The sequence below is a fragment of the Anas platyrhynchos genome, chromosome 3 (genome assembly GCF_047663525.1).
Source record: "Anas platyrhynchos isolate ZD024472 breed Pekin duck chromosome 3, IASCAAS_PekinDuck_T2T, whole genome shotgun sequence".
NCBI lineage: Eukaryota > Metazoa > Chordata > Aves > Anseriformes > Anatidae > Anas > Anas platyrhynchos.
This window is the reverse complement of record NC_092589.1, coordinates 64296418-64320389: the sequence shown is the minus strand read 5'-3', so window position 1 is coordinate 64320389 and position 23972 is coordinate 64296418. Positions and strand designations below refer to the sequence as shown.

The 23972-nt window shown below is 36.9% G+C and overlaps 1 protein-coding gene across 1 annotated transcript in view; it reads right to left on the bottom strand.

The window, feature by feature from the left end:
* LOC101791143 (vesicular inhibitory amino acid transporter) overlaps positions 1-11459 on the bottom strand; it is a 31390-nt gene extending 19931 nt beyond the window's left edge. The window contains exons 1-2 of the mRNA XM_038176100.2: positions 11235-11459; positions 3200-3316 (exon numbers count right to left, since the gene is read on the bottom strand). Coding sequence (XP_038032028.1) covers positions 3200-3316; positions 11235-11459 — 342 coding nt within the window. The remainder of the gene's footprint in view (positions 1-3199; positions 3317-11234) is intronic.
* Between the last annotated feature and the right edge of the window lie 12513 nt (positions 11460-23972).

The window sequence follows — 23972 nt, the reverse complement described above, 5'->3', positions numbered from 1 at the left end:
GTGAAAAAAGTCAGCAGGCAAGCAAAAGCAACAAGAACAGAAGTGGAGAACTCATTTTAAACTCCAGATCCCAATTAAAGCTCAGAAGATTTTTAAGTCCCTTAAGGGAAGGTGGCTGGGGTATGACATTTGGAGTTGAAGACATGATGCAGAAAAAGAGTCAAGAGAACTGCTTTAAAATGTGGTGAGATAGAATAGACCTCAGTGTCAACTCCTAAATATGATACAAACAGCTAAATGAGGGAACTAACAGTCATTATATATGTATGAAAGATAAAACTCTTGCATCGTATAATTCTTGTACCCATAGCTTCAATTCTTTAAGCTTCCATGAGACTATTCATTATTTCTGAAATACCTGGGTTTATTTTGAAATAATCAAGCTAGAATTATTTTTAAAACTGAAAACAACAACAAAAATATGTCTGTTTATGAGGGAGGAACTAGCCTGAATCAATACATTTCTTGAGGGGAAAGCTAAGCAATGAAAAATAACTATCACGAATGGAAATACCCATGTACAGTAGCTGAAGCTACTGTTGCTAGTGATATCATAAAGCAACCTAAAATGTTTGCTCTAGGGACCTACAAAACATAATCTGTTGGTGCTGTTATTTGTCTCAATTCAAGAGATGGACTGAGAGAAAATGAAACAGATAGCAGAGTATGTGTGTATAAGCTGAAGTGAATGTTTCCTCACTTTGACTCACGTTTACATTTTTGAGAAGTAAATATTAATTAATTTATTTTTTTGGTTAGCTATTTAGTGAAGACAGTATTTTACATATGGCAAAACTAGTGCCACCAGCCAAGAATACAGAGAAACATTTCCATCCAAGAAACATGGTGTGTGTGGGGAGAACAGGGAGAATAGATGCAAATGGAAGTCAATATCTTTTACTTAGCTTTAGGGGCAAAATGTTTTATACAGCTAACAATGCTAAAACTAGAGTACAATATATCATCTTTTGTACTGTGTGCAATCAGTATTTAAGGCTTTTTATTTTCTCAAATAGCTCCATTAGTTCATTCAGACTGAGCTTGTACAGTTTCAGCGAATCTCCTGCTGTCAGGAATTATACACGCTGAGGTAAACTGTAGATTACCCATCTATGGATTGTGTGGAAGACACTTTGCCATTTGGAATGTCAACTACAATTGCATTACTATTTCTGATTCTGTTAGTACATTAAAATAATATCATAGTAATTCAGATGTCCTTTAATTTTAGCATTAAATCCTCATACACTATAGATGTTGAGATTGTCTTAACCTTTATACTTTGATGAACCCTAAAGCTCACCCTTTCCTTATATAAAAAAATGAACAATCTGCTGAAAAGTTGCTAATCAAAATGAAATAAGTTTATCTAAAACAGGAAAGGACTTATATCTGGCAAAATATTTGACCTTTTGCCACCTATCACAATATTCTTGCGGTCTTAGGAGGAACGTTATCTAGGGAGGAGTTACGTGTAAATGCTCTTCATTAAAGCAAATAAATTCTCTGAGGTTGCACATCTCATAGGTTTGAGAAGTCAGATAGTAAGAAGATCTCTAAGAAAAATATTTTCCATCAGTGATAGGTGGGCAATGATATGTGCTAGAGCCTGTAAAAGGCACAAGTGCGTAAGAATTAAAAAGGGAGATATTATGCCATCTGTTTGCCTTCATATGGTAAAAAAATACACTCAGGGATTGATAAGGTCAAAAAGCATGGTAGGTTGATTTGATTTTAATGTAGAGGGAAAGTACCTCAGCTATTCCCTTCGCCTGAGGGAGACAGATCCTTCTGAAACAAATCTTGGTGTGCTGGGTTCTTCTGTGGAATAAAGTGATCATTGTTTTCAAACAGCTGACAGTTACTTGATTTTGTTTGGTAACAATTACTATTTCAAAAGGCATAATTTTCATAACACTAATATTCATTTATCTATAATATCATGGTTCTGTCATTCTCTTGCTTGACCATCTGCATTTTTAAGATGGAATACTGTGGTGGTTTTACTTGGGTGGGCCGCTGAGCTCAACCACAGCCACTCTCTCACACCTTCTCCTCAAAGGGAAGACGGAGAAAATATGATGCGAAGGGCTCAAGGGTTAAGATAAGGACAGGGAGATCACTCAATTTTCGTGCTGGGCAAAACAGACTCACAGTACGGAGATAGTAAGATGTATTGCCTAGTACTGACAAGCTAGAGACGTGAGAAACAAAGGAGAAAAAAAAAAAAAAAAAAAAAAAAAAAGCGCAGCCCCTGCTCCACATGGGGTCCCTCCCACTGGATGCCGTCCTTCCTGAACCGAACCTGTGGGGGCTGCCCACAGGCAGCAGCTCTTCAGGAACTGCTCCCACATGGCTCCGTACCCCGGGGTCCATTCTTCCCCCAGGAGCAAACTGCTCCAGCACGGGTCCCCCACGGGCAGCAGCTCCCCCCAGACCCCTGCTCCTGCGTGGGCTCCTTTCCACAGGCTGCAGCTCTGGCCTGGGGCCTGCTCCTGCGGGGGCTCTCCATGGGCCACAGCCTCCTCCAGGCCACATCCACCTGCTCCACGGGGGGCTCCTCCACGGGCTGCAGCGTGGAGATCTGCTCCATGTGGGACCCATGGGCTGCAGGGGGACGGCTTGCTCCACCAGGGGCCTCTCCACAGGCTGAAGGGGAACTGCTGCTCTGGTACCTGGAGCAGAAAGTCCTCCTCCACCTCCTTCCGCACTGACCTTGGTGTCTGTAGGGCTGGTTCTCACTCCCCTCTCTCTCCCAGCTGCTGTTCCCCAGCATTTTTTTTAATTCCCTTTCTTAAATATGCTCTTACAGAGGAGCAGACAACATCATGTATTGGCTCAGCTCTGTCCAGCAGCGGGGGCCTTATTTAACAAGGGGCAGCTTCTGGATTCTTCTTGCAGAAGCCCCCCCCAAAGCCCCCTGGTACCAAAACGTTGCCATGCAAATCCACTACAAATGCATATTTTAAAGGCAGGATATTTTAAAGTTAATTTTATCACATTAGTCTGCTGATTTATTTTGCATTCAGTACCTACAATAGACCTTAACAGCAAGGAGAATCCATTCTATTTATTAAAAAGAGAGAGGAGGGGGATAGGAAATAGGATCAAATGCCAGACTGATTTATCATAGGCCACATTTAAACAATTATTATTTTGTGAAGAGTCTCTATAAAATAGAAGATGTTTTGGGACTTACTTTGGAAAATTTTTTCATTATTGGAACACCTGGAAGTCCTTGATCAGAATCCCACTGTGCAAGACACTGTGCAAACAGACTGCATAAAGATGGTCTTTTCTCCAAAGAATTTAAAATCTAAGGGTGAGATAACAGGAAACAAATGCAGACAAACAGTGAAGTCAAGGAAACTATGAGTCAATACCAGAAGCTGTGAGTCAAGACCATAAGTGGTAGTTTCACTAAAACTTGTAACTGTGAAGTTTTCAGCAAAATGATATTTATATGCAGCTTCGAGGAGTGCAAATAAATATCTTCATATAGCTTCATAGGAATGCTTGTTTAAATATTTAAAAAATTGACAGTGGCAATTTTAACTGGAAGAGCCGAAATCACAGTCAATAGATGCAGAAAGCTAAATAATAGATTGTTAAAGAAAAGATGTGTAAGCTTACGTTTGATTCAATGTTTGAAGATGTGCTTGCAAAGAGCTGTGAAGAAATAGTTGATACATGGAGTATGCTTTTCCTTATAAAAAAATAGATTTATGTACCATGTGTGTTTTTCTTCTTATCTCCCTATCACTGAAAGCAAAAGCTTTTTTAGGCTTTTTTAAGACTCCCAGAACAGGCTATCAGCTGGGTGGCTTAAAGATTTCCTAATGATGAAAGGAAAAAAAAAAGAGGTCTGGGGGGAGACAGTGTTCAGGTTTCTGAAGTGCTACTCACACATACCATTTATTCTACATATGTCATGGGAGAAATACACACCAACACAACTTTTTTTTGCAAATGTATGTAAATGTATATGTAAATCACACCTCTGACACTTGGCAGGTTGTCTGCTGAGCTCTAGCAACATCATTGCTAGTAGTTGGCATTTGAAGACTGTCAAAGTTTAAAGTCCTCAGGTGGATATGTGCTTTCATTTCATTCATGTAACTGTACTTAAGCTGACTGAGATATAAAATAGTAGAAATAGTGATGTCCCTGCCAAAGGCATCTGCTGGCAGGCTAAATTTGGCAGCATGCCAAAGCAAGTAGTAAATTCCAATTAAAACCTTGTATTGTTGCCTGGAAAGCATGTCTGTAATGACATGCAGCAGTTAGATGAATGCACCAGCAAGACCAATGTGCTTTTCTACTTGTATTGGGTTTCTGTGTCCGGGTGTAGGTAGCATGTGGCCTCTGTTGGGAGGACAGTGCTGGACACAGCCAGCTCCAGCAGCCCCACAGTGGGGCACAGCCGAGCCCATTGGCTGCACGTGAGGCATCTCTGGAAAGTGTATTTTAGAAAGGGCAGAAAAGGCCATAGAGAGGAAGAAGGAGGGTTTGTAGAGGAGTCTGGAGTGAACAAGTTAAGCTGAGCATGGAAAAGGAGGAGGAAGAGTGTTTCTTTAATGTTTGTCTTTTTTTTCTGAGTATAAGATGCAAGAATGAAACATCTATATATTAATTCGTATTAAAGTTAATTTTCCCCACGTTGACTCTGTTTTGCCCACAATGGTATCTGGAGAGTGATTTCCCTGATTTTACCTTGAGACATGAACTTTCTCACTCCTGCTCTCTTTTCTCTCTGCTGCCCAGCTGAGGAGAAAGGAGGTGAGTGAGGAGCCGGGTGGGAGTTCTGCTGTTAGCCAAGGCTAACACATGCTGCTTTAGCCAAGGCTAACACATGCTGCTTTATGCTTACTTGCTAGGTCATTTGTCCTTCCATGTGAACACAATTTTAACTCTTACCAGCTCCCTTATGTAGGAGAATTATAGCCTCACACCTGTAACATAACTGTTCCAAAAGATCACTACTAGTAGATTTTGCAGACAAAAATATTTTCAAACTTAGGTGAAATGTGAACAATCAACTAGTCTCTGCTTACAAGAAACATGCATTTGTCAATTCCATAAGATTTTCTTGACTAGACTGTAACAAGCTGAACATAAAACCCAAGATAAGTATACTATGCATTGTATTATCTTAGCTACTACTTCTAAGAATGATTACCTGCAATACTGTGGCTCTGAAATTCAGACACTGAAACATATAGATTTCATAAATACTAGCCAAGAAGAGCCTCAGCTAATGTTGTTGGAAATGATAGACATTTGACATTGCTAAATATCAGGTGTCAAATAAATATCTTTTGTGTTTATATATAATTTGAAGTTTTGAACAGAATAATTCAGAATTCTTTAAGCCTGACAGTGCTTCTGGCTACTGTTACCAAAAGCTTGTAATGTTGGTTATGTCACTAAAACTTGGGTAAAAATCAACTAATGATATTAAAGGTATCAACTAAAAGCAAACATTTTTAAATACATCTGTTTTATACCCAGTGAAATCAGGATATTCACACTTAAGGCTGAGTTTGCATGTTAAATTTCAAACGTATGTTGAGTACTATACTTTAGAATGTCTCCCTTTCATCTAAAATATATGTCAATTAACTTAAAACATAAGTCATAAATTATAGATCATTGCAGATTAGTTATAGCCAAACTACCAAGGCTATTAGAGTCATTTATGAATGGGGCAGAGGAAGGGCGAAAGAGAGACAGGAGACCTCCTTTAACTCTCTTGCTACTCATCTATTAGGAAAGGAAATTTGGGGCCTGTGGTACAGGCAAGCATGATCTAAGGACTGCTTTAACTGGTAAAGATTTTTAATATGTCTTTTTGACATCTAGAAGACTGCAGGATTTGCAATACTTTGATTCATTACTTCTGTAAGCCATGTTTCTGCGATGCTTTAAGAGCTAGTATGGTGCTTTCTGAAACAAAGCTCCATATGTTGGGGACTGTATGTCCAGGGAATAATTTGTAGAGTAGTTATGTTATACCACAGTTCCTACTTGATGGCAAATCTGACACAAAGGGGCTATGGAAAACTGGCTTGCCACCCCTAACATTTCCATAATAGTTACAGTAGAATATGCTGATGTAAATCCATTCAACACTCCCTCCATCTGTTCATGGCCCAGATGTGATGAACAACATAAAATGCAAGGCCTACAAAACAGTAACTTAAATCCCATAAGAACAATCCAAGTATTTCTTCCTCGAACAAGGAAAAGTTTTAGATTAGCCACCTCTATATGTTTAGGAGTCCTGGCTTCATAACATTTTCCAACATAACAGTTTCCAGCTGACCAAGGGAAAAGAAGGCTGATACAGAGCATTCTCTAATAAAATTTATCTGAGTGGCAGTTAGTTAACTCAAAATCAGTCCACTGTACAATGGTTATATGTCATCTAAAGAGACTTCTGTGAGGTAGATATAATTTCATTGTTGAAGTATAACATATTGTTGATAAAAAGCTTTTGTGAAAAAAAGTAGGTTTGGGAATACAGAGAATATATATACAGTATGCAGTCTTTGAGCTATCTGAACGTATGTACAAAACTAAAGAATTACACTAGAGTCTGAGCTGAATTTGAATATAATAAGTTATATGAATAAAAGGTTGAATATAAAAGGTTATATGAAGTAGCAACATGTGTCCACAATCTTATTCTGCCTTCTTTCCTTCTCCCCTTTCCCTCCCCCCCACCAAAAAAAAAAAAAAAAAAAGATCCAAAGAGGAAACCAGTGCATGGACATTAGTTAGAATCTTCTTCCCTAAACACATCTTATAACAACTGCATTCTACGGTGGTGACAGTCTATCAAAGGAAAAGCACATTTGAGTTTAGATGGCTCTCACCAAGTTCTAAGATTTTTTGGTTCTCCAGTTACAGCTATGTGAGTTTGTGGTTGCACATACATTAAAAACAAACAAACAAACAAACAAACAAATAAAATTGTCCAGTACTGCACGTGCATTTTAGCTAAAACTGTACAAACTGCCATTTTTATGTACTACACATAGGCACACAGTCTTGAATTTTTGCTTTGTGCTGTCACTTTTTGACTAGCTCCATTTAGAAACTTGAATTACTTGCCATTCCTGAATTAGATATGAGCATCAGGCATCTCTCTAATTTTTAGTACCATCCCTTGATATGAAATACAGCAGTTTGTTTCCATCAGACATCTATAATTTAGTTCAGAGTATAACTTTAGCTTCAATGTATAATTCAAGGAAGCTATTGCTCTGGGCACTAAACAGGATTGACCCTTGTTCCCAAGTCTAGAAAATAAATACTTAAGATCAAATACTGTAGTTAAGATCTAAGTGGTTATTTAGTTAAATGTGACTAAATTATTTAAGGTTGAGGATGAGAAGATTTGTATTGTGGTACATCTAATGACCTGATGGTGAAAACACTTAGCTTTCTAAATACATAAGGATGTACATATTTATATTTATATTTATAAAATACTTAAACATACTCATTAAAGCTTAATGGGAAGTGTGTTTAGGCACATTTAAAGGAAATTTGCCTGTGTATCTTTGAGGACAGGTCTGTTAATCCTGCTTCTCAATGTCACTGTGTTTTCTACTTAAATATTTGTTGATGACAGTAAGCACTCTGAAGATTGAGTCTATATTAGGGAGATGAAGGCAGGTAACTGGGAGGAATCATCATAGAAAAATAAATACAAACAATTTGATATTCTCAACTGAATCGTATAAAGTCCCATAAAAAAAGATGAACCAAATTAGAACCCAATTTGGAAATATATCTATAATGGCACACCTTAATGGAAATAGAGATATACTTTTGCTTATGAAAACAGTGAATATTGAAGTGCTGAGTCTTTTCTAAACTAATGTACAGTCCACAGAATATAAATATAATGAGCATATTTATGATCACTACTCTAATCATTAATTTATTATCACAACTTTAAATAACTATAAATAATATTAATTACATTATTGTTATTTTAGAAGCCCACACAATAGACAAGAATCCAGTCATGTAATTCTGATCATGGAACAAGAAAATGGCCTCTGCCATAGGTATTTCCAATGTTTGTGTAATCTATTTCTGCAAGAGATGGCTACAGACAGAACTTGTGAAAAAGAAGTAAAGAGACAAAGATGTACAGCTTACAAGTCCATTATTTCAGCCTGCCAACAGCTTTTAACAAGTTTTTTAAAACAACATAACGAGAGAAAAAGAGCTCTAACATGGGTTTTGAACGAAGATAATGCAGTATCCTTGTACCTGGTGGTTCATGGCAACTTGCACAGCCATTTCTTTGAATAATTATGGTATGTTGCCCGTAAGTGATGGGAAAGAAAAAAGATTGCTTCATCCTGAGGATCTAAGCAAAAGGTACAGGGGAGTGGGACTGACAATCCAGAAACACATTAAAACCAGATATAAAATATAAAATTAATTCTCTCTATTAGGTATTGGATTAATTGAATCAAATGACAGATTTGGTATGATTTGATAAAACATCATAATTCATTGAATGTCCAGGGGAGAATTGTGTACTTGTATTGCAGGTACAAATATATACTTGCATTACATTATATTTTAAAGACTGTAGAAGCATCATGATACTGAAAGTACTCTGGAGCTGCCTCGTAAAGTGGCTGAGTTTTTTGCTCTGTTGAACTTGTTTGTGCTCCTGAGACCTAATAAGGCAAGATAGACTCACGATGGTGTGAATTACAGACATGACGGTATGAACTTTGGTTCTGCTGAGAAATGTTGTACCATTAGAATTTAACTGCCTTCTTCTTGTTACTGTTGTTTTGCTTATATATCCAGCACTACCATACAAGTTAGCACATTTTTTTTTCAGCCTTTTACTGCTCTATAGAAACAAATACCACTTGCATCACTCTGACAGATGATGCTGTTCATTTTCCTTTTTGAATTAACTCAGCTTTATGGTCTTTGTCCTTACCCAGATTAACTGGATACAGATTTTCATTCGCTTGTGCGATGTTGGAATATGAAGCATGTTTCCCTGGAAACTTTAAATGTCTGAAGCAATCATTTACATACACAATATTGTCATCAAAGCTGCACACTTTTTCAGTTGAAGTTAAAAACAAACAAACAAAAATCTCTACCTGTTTGTATGAAAATATTTGCATTTTAAGCACTCTGAGAAAACCCTTATATTTAATTTTGGAGACCAAAGACTTAATTGTTCTTATAACAAATCTGGAAATAATTTCACTTGTAGACTAATTGCATTCACTGGAATAACTGTTCAAAGCTTCAGAATTCTGCTTAAATATTTACCTCTAATTGCCATGCGAAACACTTCTGCCCTTTCCTCTGGGTAGAGCAAAAACAACCGTCACTTTAGCATAGATTTACTTCACCAGTCAAGAATGTTTGGATTGTTTTAATCATTCGGATAACTCTGACATTCTCTTCAAAGCTATTCGCAGAAATTTCTTCTGTTATTTTTTACTGACAGATACCCATTCAATATTCTCTCCCTCTCTCCTGCCTGTCCCCTTTCCTTTCTCTGCTCTCTACCCTCTTTCCTAAGCCAAATGCCAAGGTATTGGGAAACAGGAAAAATGCATGCATGTGCACATATGTGCTTGCATATGCACACAGCTCCACAATGTGTCATTAGAACATTTTGACAGTGCTTTCAACTTAACTGCAGTTCCAAGGCTTTGCTATCCTCAGTCTGCCTTAGAAGGAGAGCTCAGTATAGCAGCAGGCAACTGTTCAATGGCAATTTCTAAAATATTTGACCAACTGAGATTGAATAGCAGTATGCAAAGCTCAAAAAGCTGGAAATTTTAACTAGGATCATAGTTACTGATCTGACCAAATAACCTACCTCAAATTTATCTTGTTTTTAAATAGGCATCTGTATCATATAAGTCTATCTTTGAACTGGAAGCTACAATATTAATGATTAATAGTAATTGTCTACATAAAGACATTCAGGAAGTTTTAGGCACTTTGATGTATTACAGAGGCATTATTAATTTTGTTTTTCAGAAGGGAAAACAATAGGTGAGAGAGAATGTGACTCTCCAAAAGGTCATACAGAAAATATTGACAAAATTGACTTCCAGAATGAAATCTTGGCTTCGGTGTAATCAAAGGCAAAACTCACAGAGAAAATAATGGGCTCTCATCCCAGACTCCTGCCATGACTAGATGCTGCTGAGGGAGACTGAAGTTAAAAATTGTTACTAGAATACAGTTTGAATATTTTAGGACTTTTATTCACAGCTGAAGATTTTCTGAGTATGATACGCTACTGTGCCCTAGATGTTATGACATTGGCTCTCATATGGTGGTGCTCATGTTTGAAAATACATCACGGTTAGAAATATGTCCTTTTTCTTTGCAGAGCTGAGGGATAAACTGGATACATAAACAAATGTTCATCAGCATTTGCACAGACGTGTGTGTCATGGGAAGGATTATTTTTCTATAATTAGAATGCCATAAAAAGTGTTTAAGTAACAGCTACTGGGACTAGATGTGTCTGTGGGTACTGATTGCTTCTTACCTTATCAGACAGAAAGTTAGTCGTAATGATAGAATTATGTAAGAAAATGAATCATGAAAAGTGAGAAAAAGAATCTGAAACATTTAAAGCTAAATTTAAGGACTCAGAAAGATAGTTACATTCCACAGGAAATGCCAAGATCAAATCCTTTCAGTCTTTTCAACTCAAATATTTTCTTTAACATTAAAAAGTATTATTACACTTGCTGTGCTTCATGCTCCAATTCATATCTAGTAACTTACATATCAGTAATTTATATATCATTAAATGAGTCTGACGTCAGTCTGACTCTTACTGTCCTCTTTTTAGTAGATGTTTACCTTACATTTCTATCAAATGTCCCTGTCACTTAATTAAAATATACTTATTGAAGATAATTACAGCACTTCTAAAACAGTTGTAATTGCCACCTTTTCATCTTCACCTAGTTTAAATAATTCTGAAACTTTAGTTGACATCTCTCTTTTTTTTTTTTTTTTCTTTAGAACTGTATTTTTACAGAGTGTTAATCTTATGCAGAAAGGTTGAAATATTTTAGTAATACATTCATAGAAACCTTTTAGAATATTGCAGAGTGATGGTATGGTTAAGTAAAAGAAAGTAGGCTAAGTGATGACCAGTTTTTTAAATGATGGTTATAATGAGTGGGGTAGTAAGAGGTTACCTGAATGGCATTTGTTACATTCCATGCTGCTTCCCAGCTGGTGATCAGTCTGACCTGGGCATGTGACAGGGGAGTTGGGGACTCATATTCTGGATCCTCGTGGCAAACATCAAGCTCAAAGTTCAGGGGTCCATCTGATTCCTCTCTCTCTTCAATGTTCAGTTCATCTCTTCTGGCAAAATTCACATTCTCTTCAGTTTCTAGGCAACTGTCCCATCTTACCATTCCCCAAAAGAAATATGTTTTTTCCCTAAAGCAGTTGAAAAGAGATGAAAAAGTCTGCTTCAGGTGAGCCATCTTGAATACCAAATATTAAAATCTTTCTTTACTTGTCTTTATTTTTTTCAGCAGTTGTACAATGTTAATCCTTCTGTTAGGTTATCATTGGTATTGTAGCTGCAATTAATAAAGTTCATTGTCCTTAGCACATTTATTTGTTCCAGATTCAAATGCCAGTTTAAGAAATATCTCCAGGATCTTCAACATGCTGCCTAGGGTAGTCTGCAGTGAGATTTAGTAGTCTGCAAGCTGCAATTTAAAATTCAAATCCTTTTTTCATTTTACCTATGATATCTACGTGGATCAGTCATTCATGAAGCATCTACAGGTGGCTGCAAGAATCTCTTCCTGGAAATTGTGCATGTTTCTAATACAAATAAATAGTTCTGCCAGAAAAGAAAAAAAATGCTTCATTAAAAACTTGAGTTGATGGACGGACTGCTAAATAAGTGCATATAAACAAGTTCACTTTTCCCGATGTAAGAATTTTCTGCTATGTTTTAGTGTCTACAGAGGTCAGTAGAACTTAAAAAATGTTCTTTAAAAAGCTCAAAGTTGCAAGAAAGAAAAAAAAAGTAGCTTGTTCATAACTATATCTAATTCACAGTTGCTGGTGGCACTTACAAGAAAACATGGAGCTATGATTATATGCTTACTATAGGGGTATAAGCAGTGATACATTGTGATTATTCATGCTGCGAAAGCTTAAAAATAGTATTTACCTAAGTATCACTGCACTTGGAAGGAATTTGTGAAAGAAAGGTAAAGAGAAAGAAAGTTGGGCTGCATAGTTGTAGAATTATTTATACGCATTTCTTTTGATGTTTCCTATCCCTGCCCTATGTTTAATTTCCTAGTTTATTTATTGAATAAGAACACTAAATTTTAACAGCTGTATTTCTACATTAAAAACTAAATTGTTCGTACAACACTACTAATCATGCTGAAACAATCATTCACTTATAAGGGGTCTGAATTTGACTGTATGGGATGAATTATCGTCCTTTTTTATTTATTTTTTTTCACTACCATGACCTTCCTGTTAGCTGGAATTTCAGAAATTTTCAAAAGAAATTTGTATTCCTGAATGGGTAGACTGAATGGATGACTTCTCTGCCAGGTATCTGTGAACTGCAGACTTGCTAGTAATTCTAAGTTCTCACTAATTTCCAAAACAAAGTATCCTTCACCTAGGATCCTTTTTAGGTATTTGTTTTTCTTGCGTGCTCAGGATTAAACAAATGTGGAGACAAGCTTCACTGTTGTATCTTTTATGCTCAGACAATGAAATTTCTTTGGTTCTAATTGCACACTAACATTCTGAGGCTTTCCACAGTTTTCCAGTCTCATGCATAAAATGTTTCAGAAATGCTGCAAGTACTGTACTATGTTTCTGTGCCTAACTAGTTCAAGCATCATTTTTGATGCCTGTGTGTGTTATGCCCAAGAATTTATACCTTGATACTCTAGAGTATTTTATAATTGTGAAATTTGCTAATGTTGACCTAAGCTGAATAAGTGTCTCTCACGTGTCAAAGTATCCATTTATTGGTATTTCTGAATACCACTGAAGTGAACATCACTAGTCATCTCACAAACCTGTCACGATCTCCTGGAGTGACCTGGAAGGTGCTTGAAAATGCAACTATGTTATTTACAGAGAATTTTGATGTCAGTCTGGTCCTCTCACCAAAGTCATTTCAAAAGAAAGTTTCAGGCAGATTTCTGAGGGTAACTGCTCCGTGATAGGTGCTTACATTAAGTAAATCTGGTAACAGTACCTACAGAGTGCAAATAATAACATAAAAATTAGAGGGTTGATTTTCCTAATATATAAAGAATGGTCTGAGATACACAAATGGAACCATGTGAAGTGGTAAATATTATTATGTAGTTTTAGTCTATTTTTAAGCATTATATCCATAGATGTTTCCATTTCTGAACAGAAGTTTTTTGTTGTCATTGACTTAAACTCTCGTGAGAGCTATAACATCACAAAGCACATAGTTAGCATATAAAAAAATATTTTTATTAATTGAATACAGATCAGAACCATTTTTGCGTCATGAAGAACTGAATTACATCAGATGCAAAATTTGATGTTGTAATCGTTTACCTTATAAATGATGAAATACATGAGAAATTGCATTGTTTATCTGGTGTTGGTGGCTTTCTAATATTGAGACAGCAGACAGAGCTGTTTGGTGGTTTTATTTGTGTGTTTTTTTTTTCTTCTTTTTCATTTTACTTCTTCTTCCTTTTCCTTTTCCTTTTCCTTTTCCTTTTCCTTTTCCTTTTCCTTTTCCTTTTCCTTTTCCTTTTCCTTTTCCTTTTCCTTTTCCTTTTCCTTTTCCTTTTCCTTCTTTTGATTTCTTTTTCCTTTTTCTTTTTCTTTTGATTTTTTTTTTTTTTAGAGTTGTTTGCTTTTCGTTGTAAATTAGTCAGGATTTCATGCAGCTGCCTTAATCAATGAAAGTATGAGCAACTTTATGAACAGATAGATAGTTCTGTATATAGCACCGTTTCACTTGTTCACAGGGTTAAAGAGGAATTGTGCAGTTTTATACAAGGTCCACTGACAGAAGTAGAAAGAATCCTATTTTACGGTCTCATATTATCTTCCTGATGTATCCCATCTGCATGTCAGAAAAAAAAAACAAATAATAGTTTAGAAATTTTCTTTCACAGTTATACAAAAGAACTTCTAAAATAATGTAAAATATATTTAAATATATTAAGTTTTAGTTGGTTTAAATTCACTGCTTCTCTACTAACAAACTAAAATGAGAGTAGGTTTATATGTTTCCAGAAATACCTGAATTTTTATTAAAATAATTATGCTAGATGTCTTAGGCTTCGTGTACTGTTGGGACTATCAGTTTCAATGAAATATTTGTATTAATCTATGACATACAACAGTACAGGACAATATAGATGTTCATTGTACAATATTTATTATTATTTATTTATAATGCAACTTAGAAATCCTAGATGAAATCAAGATCCCTTTGGATTCAGTATCTTAAAACCAAATAGTAAGAGACAGCTTCTTCTTGCAAGGTTTACAGTTTAACAAGAGAAGACAGGCAGAAACTTGGCGATTTGGGAGCCCATCCTTCTCTGTCTACTGGGCATGGATTTTTCCTTCTGTATATTACCTGCAGCTTTGATTTTTGCAGTCAGTAATACAAATTATGCTCTTAGTTACATCAGTGTCTAGCTACTGGCTGTTTCACTGACATAAATAATGTGCAAAGAAAGATAGATCAAGTCTTGTTTTATTATTACCCTAAAAAGTGCTGTCTGTGTGGCTGCAGGAAATTTAATACTCATTGCACTAATTCCAGGGCACTGGGAAGAAGAAAACAGTAAAAGCAGTAACTGAGAACTGGACTCAGTCGAAGGGTAGTTCTGTTCTTCACTTTTCCCATTCACTACTTCTATTAGTCATTCTTTCTAAAAATGTTCTTTATCCACATAAGCCAATATTAATTAATTAAAACTTAACTTGGTCTTGGGAAAAAACTTCCTGATTTATAGTAGGCCAGTAAGTATGGCCATCATCATCCTCGTCAGTTGTTCACATATTTCCATTTCAGTACCTGAAACAAGTTTGGAATTTTCTCCTTGTAGAGGAACAGATGTCACTGTTCATAAGCTTGTTAGGTCTGGATTTCAGGAAAAGGAATAGTGGGTGGATATGCTTGCAAAATACATCTTTCTTGGTCAGTAGGATCTCATAACACAGCTGCTTGTGCCTTCAGGAACTAACTCTTCAGAGTTGCCACTTGTTTTGGATATTTTTTTCAAAATCTCTTTGACTGTAGCACCTCCTAGTTTTAATCTTCAAGGGCAATGTTTCAGAACAGCAATGAAAAGTGGGTCGGCACAGTAGTTTCATAATCACATACACTTTTAGCTTAGACAGCATTGTGTTTACAGATCATTTAATGTGAGAGTAAAATTTACTTATAGCCTCATCTTAGCTGTGGAACATGGATTTGGTTCAAGTACGAGGGTGTGTCATGTATACCTAGCACATTCTTTTATAAGGGAAAAGATCTCTCTTCACAAAAAGAGTATCTTAAATATTCAGTATTAGTCAGAAGGCTAGCCAGAGCAAATATAGCACTTCTAGATATGTAAGACATTTATTTTTCTCTAGAATATAGCATGCTATTACTTCCCATAATGGAATCAGTGTGCAACCGAAATACTTTTCTGGATTTTCCATGCCAATGCACAATGCTCCATGGATCCAACAGCACGAAAATTTGGGAGTTTGGTAGAGATGGATCTGTGGTATATTCTCACAGAACCTTACATCAGTATGACGGACAGACTAGCAATGCAGGTGCACTGCTGAGAAACCATGTTGCACAGTTTAGGTACAGCCTGACAATCCTGCTCTACTACACAAGGTCAATAGGCTCCTTTTTTGGTAAAGAATTTTATTTTATTTTATTTTATTTTATTTTATTTTATTTTATTTTATTTTATTATTTTATTTTATTTTATTTTATTTTATTTTATTTTATTTATTTTGGTATTAGTCCAGCTTTCAGTAGTGCCTGAGTGACTTCAAACTAAGATCAACGAGAAAGTGCAAAACGAAAAATACCTAAAACTAAACAGTGTTCAGTTTGACAGACATATCCGTTTACCCTTTGTCTTGTTAACAGTGACTGAGATGAGCAATTTTTTTTGTAGTGAAATAAGAATTTTGGTTTTGGTACTGTGGTTCTCTAATATAAGCTCCTGATACATTTTTCACTCTTGTAACTGATACTTCTTATGAATGCTCAGGTTACTGATCAGAATTCATCTTATCCAGATGAATTACACAAATTTGGAAAGCAGATACAGAGAGGTTATAGTATATAATGAAAGACAAAGTTAGTAGTTGACTGTGTGTTTGTGGAAAGTCTTCTTTGTCACTGACTTACATTTTTTTAAATGATTTTGTAAGGTTTTCTGAGACAATGTTTGCTCTATGCATCTTTTTATAACAACTCTTTAACTGGTTATTCAAAATGTTCATGCATACAACATCATGCAATGATGTTCATGTATGCAAATCTAAATAAGTATATGACTGCAAATGTACAAATGTGTTACTAATGTAACTTTAGAATTACATAAAAGATAAGGTCTCTCACTTGAGAAGCCCCCCACTAATCCAAACAGAAAACAAAAAATGAAATAACAATTTAAAACAAAAAGAAAAGAACTGAGTGTTTAACAGTGAACAAATTGGTACTGGAATGTTTCTTGAATTAACTTGATTGTTGGCCAGAATATGTAGAGTGTGGTTCTTCTCAGAGAAGGCGTATGAAGCTGTTCAAAGCCTAAGGGACACGAAAGGAATTAAATCAATACTAGGATGGATAAAGAAAACAGAAGGAAAGAGGATTGTAAGAGACATACATCTGAATAGTGTAAGTAAGAGAAAATAAGAATAGCCATAGAATCACAAAGGAAACTGAAAAGATCAAGTAGTCAAGGGCAGGATGTCATAATATGAAGAACCTTTTTACTTATTTACACATAAGGCATGCATCAGAAATCTCCATATGACACAGAATTGTGAGTCCTTTTCCGAGGGTCTCAAAGTTTCTATATATTAAGATTGTTTATACTTCTTGCAAGTAGAAGGAAAGAGTATCAATTCTGGAAATTTTCACAGTTAGGGATATTCTGCTGGACAAAGAAGTGTAATCTGTGAGTATAAGAAATAATGTTGAGGAAAAAGACAGAAAGAAGCTTCATCATGAGAGTTATTTAAATGCATCCCATGGATGGCCCTCAAGGAATGTATGGTCTTCAAATCAGGATCACAAGAGATGACAATGCTAAAAGTAGGTGTTAAACTTAATTAAACTTAACTCATTTTGAGCTACCCATATTGGTCTCTTTCATGTGCAGAATAAGGCAGGTGCTTCCAAAGAATAGTCTGTCTCAGTCTAAAGCTGGCATCTACAGTTGGTCAGATGCCCTAAGTCAGTGCCATAAAATCAACAATTTTTCTCCACTCATTGTAAGGGAAATCCAGGATCACCAGCTTACATGTACATATCTATCAGTATTGAACCCATCTGAAGGCATATGAGATGAATCCCACAGTATTAATTTTCTAAATGCTTATTTCAGTTTGTGAATAACTTTTGATGCCAATGTAACCCATCTCAGTGCTCTCATAAATCATAGAATGGTTTGGGTTCGAAGGAACCTTAAAGATCATCTAGTTATACCCCCCCTGCCATGGGCAGGGACACCTCCCACCAGACCAGGTTGCTCAAAGCCCCATCCAGCCTAGCCTTGAACACCTCCAGGGATGGGGTATCCACAGCTTTTCAGGGCAACCTGTGCCAGTGTCTCACTACACTCATACTAAAAAAAGTCCTCCTAATATCTAATCTAAATATCCCCTCTTTTAGTTAAAAGCCATTACTCCTTGTCCTGTCACTACACTCCCTCTTAAAAAGTCCCTCCCCAGCTCTTACCAGATGCTGATTAAATTAGCCATTCAAATCCATCAACATTTTTTGGCAATTTTGCTGATAATCTCTATAATTTGTCTGAGATACATAAATAGCATATAATCATTGATTCATGAAATATCCTGAGTTAGAAGGGACCAACAAAGGTCCTTGAGTCCAAATCCTGGCTCTACACAGGACCACCAAAAAATCAGACCCTGTCTGAGAGCATTGTCCAAACACTTCTTGAACTTTGACAGTCTAGGTGCCATGACCACTGCCCTGGTGAGCCTGTCCACCTCTGGGTGCAGAACCTTTCCCTAACCCCCAGCCTGACCCTCCCCTGTCCCAGCTCCATGCCGTCCCCTCGGGTCCCGTCGCTGTCCCCAGAGCAGAGCTCAGCGCCTGCCCCTCTGCTCCCCTTGTGAGGGAGCTGCAGGCCGCCATGAGGCCTCACCTCAGCCTGCTCTGCTCTGGGCTGAACAAACCAAGAGACTTCATCTGCTTCTCCTATGTCTTACCCTCCAGACCCTTCACCATCTTCGTAGCCCTCCGTTGGACACTCTAACAGTTTTATATCTTTCTTATACTGTGGCACCCAAAACGGCACCCGGTACTCGAGTTGAGGCTGTACCAACGCAGAGCAGAGCAGGACAATAGCTTCCCTTTACCTGCTAGCAATGCTATGCTTGATGCACCCCAGGATGTAGTTGGCCTTCCTGACTGCCAGCCTCTCATCTGTATGTATATCCAGGGTTGTCCTATCCCGAGTGCAGAATCCAGCATTTCCTCTTGATAAATTTCATGTGGTTGGTGATTGCCCAACCTTCAAATTTGTCTGGGTCTCTCTGCAAGGCCTCTCTACCGTGGAGGGTATGAACAGCTCCTCCTGATTTAGCGCCATCTGCAGACTTAAATATATATATAGATATGTGTAATCAGGAATAAATAACCCTATTTTCAAAGCTTCATTTTTAAAGAAGTAACGTCAGGATTTAAAACATTTTTGGAATTACTCTGCTATCATTGACTTAGAAAGTTAGAAACTTACATATCTTAAATTATAGCCTAATGGATAGTAGGAATTTGTTGATTCTTTGTTCAAGCTATAGTTTGAGTGTTGTGCATTTGTTTTGCATGAGGTTCCACAGTGAGAATGAGGACTGAAAATAGATTGTGAATAACTGTCTGCTACATGGACACCATTACTTTAGCACTGAATCAGATGGGAGTGAATATATGCAATTTTGTAATAAGAGACTATCATAATGAAAATGCATTAAAGAGCAAAGTTAAGATTACAATAGTAAATCATAAATAATACTTACAGCTCTAATCCAGAGCACACCTCCTGAAGGCAAGGACACCATCTCCTGCACCAGGTCCACCAGGCCCTTCCTGTAGCCCCAGACCTGCATGCCATCTGCACTTCAGTGCTCAGTGTCAAGGCCTCTGCTGTATCACTAATCTGTCCAGTTGATGCTAGGGACTGCTGCGCCCTGTGGCACATCCCCAGGTTTGCTGAGTGGACTCATGCTGTTTTAAGCATCCCTTCCATGCACACTTCTGCACAAACTACTCCATCTATTAGCTACTGCTTGCTGCCCTATAGGTGTGACAGTGATACAGATCATCTGCTAGCACTAGCTCAATGGGTGTGTGCCAGTCCCTCAACAGGATTTAGTAGCAGACAAAAGGTCTAAGCACCTTTTAAGCAAGAAAGTCTAGTGGATGTTTTTACAAGCTGAAATTGCTAGCAGCAAAATCTTCTAGTGCCCACACTTTTCCAGCAGCAGCAGGCACCCCAGTATTCTAGGAAGAGTTCCCACAAATCTTCCAACAATTCCAAGCAACAAAAGAAGCTGAGCCTGGAAACTGCTGTGTAAAGTGTTGTCTGTTAGGTGCCTTTGTTTTCTGCACTCTGGGCATGTTTTGAAAGAGGAGGTAAAGTTTAAATGACTTAGTTTTACTTGTATGGTCCTATATTGCATACTTTTAGAGTAGGAGAGGGTCTTTTCCTTTATGCTTTACTGGAGTACCTAGTATAAGGCATCCAGATAGATAAATAACTGTCAAGAGATTCATTTAAATTACTTATCACAAAAGGGGGGTTAAATCTTCTGCATGAGCAGAATGCCTGAACATTCTGCATTTCCTGACAGTTGGAAAAGTTGTGCTGAAGACAATGTTGAGAAACTCCTCTCCCACACTGAACAACTTTCATGGTTTCTCTTAAACAGACCATTATTAATTGTTTTCAGAAATATTTCAGAAGATTGATTCATGCATAAAAATGCTTTTAGTCAAGCATTTCTAGTTTCAGAAGCTCTGCTTAAAAAGCTTCATAATTTTCTTGAAGAAAGAGCTTTAATTACATTGGAGCAATAGAGTGGGATTTATGCATATATTCTAATTATGTACCAGTAAAACTGAAAAGCTCTTCGTTAAAACCATGTGGAGAAAAATCAGACACATGCCAGCACTTCATTACTGAGAACTTAAGAGGAATTGTGTGGTGCCTTATTATCAGTACTACATAAATAGAAGAGCACTCCACATATTGCATATGTCGACACAGTCTTTTAGATTAAAAAATAGGCTGATTTTAAGAAAACAGAAGAGGATACAAATTAACTCAGTTAATTTTTCCAAAGGAATTAATTCTATATAGTGATAATAGCACCTTGTTACCCTTGTTACCTATTTAGTAGAGCAAGTATGCTCTACAGTAAACATGTTCTTTCTAATTTAAATCTGTGTATATACATCCATGCATAGATATAGAGAGAGCATATAGGATGAAAGATGAAGGTCCATTTGTCTACAATCTAATTAGATCTTAGTGATCATGAAATCATGCAGTTACTTCATGTAATAGTTCATAAGAACTACATGCATATAGTATGAGCAGAATATCCATGTATGCCATGCTTTCTGTTTAAACATAAGACTTTTTTGATGAAGGGTTTTCTCATGCTGTAAACAAGAACAGCTGTTGCACAGGCTGTGTTACAACACACTGTAATAACAATACAATAGACTTACTGTTAGTTGTAAGATTGTGTATAAAGAAGTTATTCACGTTTTAAGCAGAGAACTGCTAAGCACTTCTTATTGTAGAGCTTCGTGAACAATTCCCTTTGAGTCAAAAGCACGTGACTTCTCACTTCTTAGAGTTAGTCCATATTATGATAAAATAAGCTCACAAGCTGCTGACTCCAAAGCTGTAGAAAGAGGGAACTGAATAAACTCAATTTGAGCAGGGTACAGGGATGACAGTGGACAGTAGAAATGAGAAAGGAAATAACAGCATGTCCCCATAGTGAGTTCTTTTTCTGAAACTCACATCTGAAACTCACTCCTGCAACTATTTCTTTGCTATCAAGTCCCTTCATATTATAGCTCTTCCCATAAAAACTAATAAAAAAAAATAAAAATAATAATAATAATAAAAAGGATATTGCTGTACGTTCTAAATGAACCAGCTCATTAAACATAAAGAAAGTTACAGAGAACGTTTCTTGTGTCTGTTTTTGTAAAATACCTAGATAATTATTTGTTAGGTAAAAAAAGCTTACCATGCATATCACTGAATGATTAAACAACAAAAAAATCCAAATATTTGCAGTATCTCTTGTCTACCTCTATCAGTAATTATTTGCAAGGACAGCTATTAATTATTTTTGGGAGGTGACTTCAAAGCAGAATATGAATGAAAGGGACTTTCACTGTCATCAGATTTAGTCTTCTCTTATTACAGACAAATGTTTTGTGTAATCTGCTTCTTAAACTGATCAGATTTGAATTTAAGCTCCTAAGACTTTTGTCTAAATAATTCCCATGAGAAGAAACTGCACTGATATTTCTAGCTTGTATTTATGCTTAGTTACATGATGCTGATTTTTAGTAACAAGAATTACCTGTGTGCTTTTGCCCTAACATGGGTGTTTTCTTAGACACAAGTCAAGAGTTTTTTAACTTTTGTTTGTTTTTTTAATAATTTTAACTTTATTTATTTGTTTGTTTGTTTATTTATTTTTTCTGAAAGAAATGAGTGTTCCTTAATCTTTTCCTATAGATTAATCTAACAATCTTTTGTCTGGTTTCATTTGAAATTATTTTTTGTTGAATATTAATAACCAGAATTGTACACAGTACCTCACATTAGATCTGTCAAAGCTTGAACATTGTTGTCAATCTTACTGTCTTTTCTAGGAAATGTTTGAGACAAAGAAGATTGTATTTGCCTTTTTTATGATACCATCACCTTTGTGAATCATAGACATCTTATGATTCTATGTTAGACTAACTTGTATGAGTTTCTTTCTTAACTTTTCAGTTGTTTTCTGAAAATGAACGTTTTATTACAGACATTATTTTTAGTCCTATGTGTGTAACATTGCACTTCATACTCTTCAGGTTCCTATCGTCCATCTTTAAGGTCATGCATTTTTTTCCTGTAAGATATAAAACCTCTTTCTTAGTATACTTTGTTACCTCAGTGATTTTCAGTTTTTCTACATGTGCTGTGTTTACAGCTTACAAATAATTTCAATAGCTATATGGATGATACATGTACAACAATAGGTGTACTTCATTTATTTTATCTGGATTACAACTCTCTAACGTTATATACTTATGTATGTCTATAATGGTATAAAGAGGCTGTTAGCTTTTACTGCAGAACTTGATTTAGAGCAAGGAACTGATGGTTTCATGACAAATACCAGCCAGAACATTTTAGCTTCTTCCTTGCATGGAAACAAAACAAAACAAAACAAAAAACAACAACAACAAAAGTAAAATTTAAACAAATGTTCATAGAATCACAGAACGATGGAGGTCTTCTGGTCCAACACCTTTGCTCAACTAGGGACACCCAGAGCAGGGTGCCCAAGACCATACCCAGTGCTCTGTCACCTGCATAGTAAAGAAGTGCTTCCTTGTGGTTAGACAGTACCTCCTGTGTTCCATGTTGTACCCACTGCCTCTCGTCCTGGTTCTGTGCACCACTGAAAAGAGCATGGCTCTGTCTTCATTGCATCATCCCTTCAGGTATTCATACACATTGGTAAGTTCCCCCCTAAGCCTCTTCTCTAGGCTGAACAGGCCCAGTTCTCTCATAGGATTGGTGTTCCAGTCTCTAAATCATCTTGGTAGCCTTCCATTGGTCTTTTTCTCATATGCCTAGATCTCTCCTGCAATGAGGGACCCAGAACCGGACACAATACTGGACACAAAATGGTTTGGTTTCACCAATACCAAGTTAAGGGTGAAGGATCACATCCCTTGCCCTGCTGGTGATACTCTGCATAATGCAGCCAAGAATGGCATTAACTTTCTTAGCAGCAAGGACACATTGCTGACTCATGTTCAACTTGCAGTCCACCAGGACTCCTAAGTCCTTCTCTGCATGGCTGCTTTCCAGCTGGGTGGCTCTCTGCGTGTACTGGTGACTGAGGCTGTGCTTCCCCAGGTGCAGGACTTTGCACGTCTTCCTTGTTGAATTTCATGAGACTTTTGTCAGCCCACCTCTCCAGCCTCTTAAGGTCTCTCTGTTTGGCTTCTTGGCCCTCTGTTGATCCAGCCACTCCCTCCATTCTCACGTCATCCGTGTATTTATTGAGGGTGCACTCTATCCTACCATCCAGATTGTTAGTTAAGTTGTTAAACAAGACTAACCCCAGGGGTACTCCACTTGTTACAGGCCTGCAAGTAGGTTTTTCTCTACTGATCAGTACCCTCTGGGTCCAGCTGTTCAACAGTTCTCTGTGAGAATCTTAGAGGGGACAAAGGCCTTACTGAAATCCAGGAAGACAATATTCACTGCTTCCCCCTCATACATCAGGTTGGTGATTTCATTATAGAAACTTGCCAGGCATGACTTCCCCTTGGTGAATCATTTCTGACTACTCCTGATGACTTTCTCCTCTTTCATGTGCCTGGAAATCATTTCCAGAATTAGCTGCTCCCTCACCTT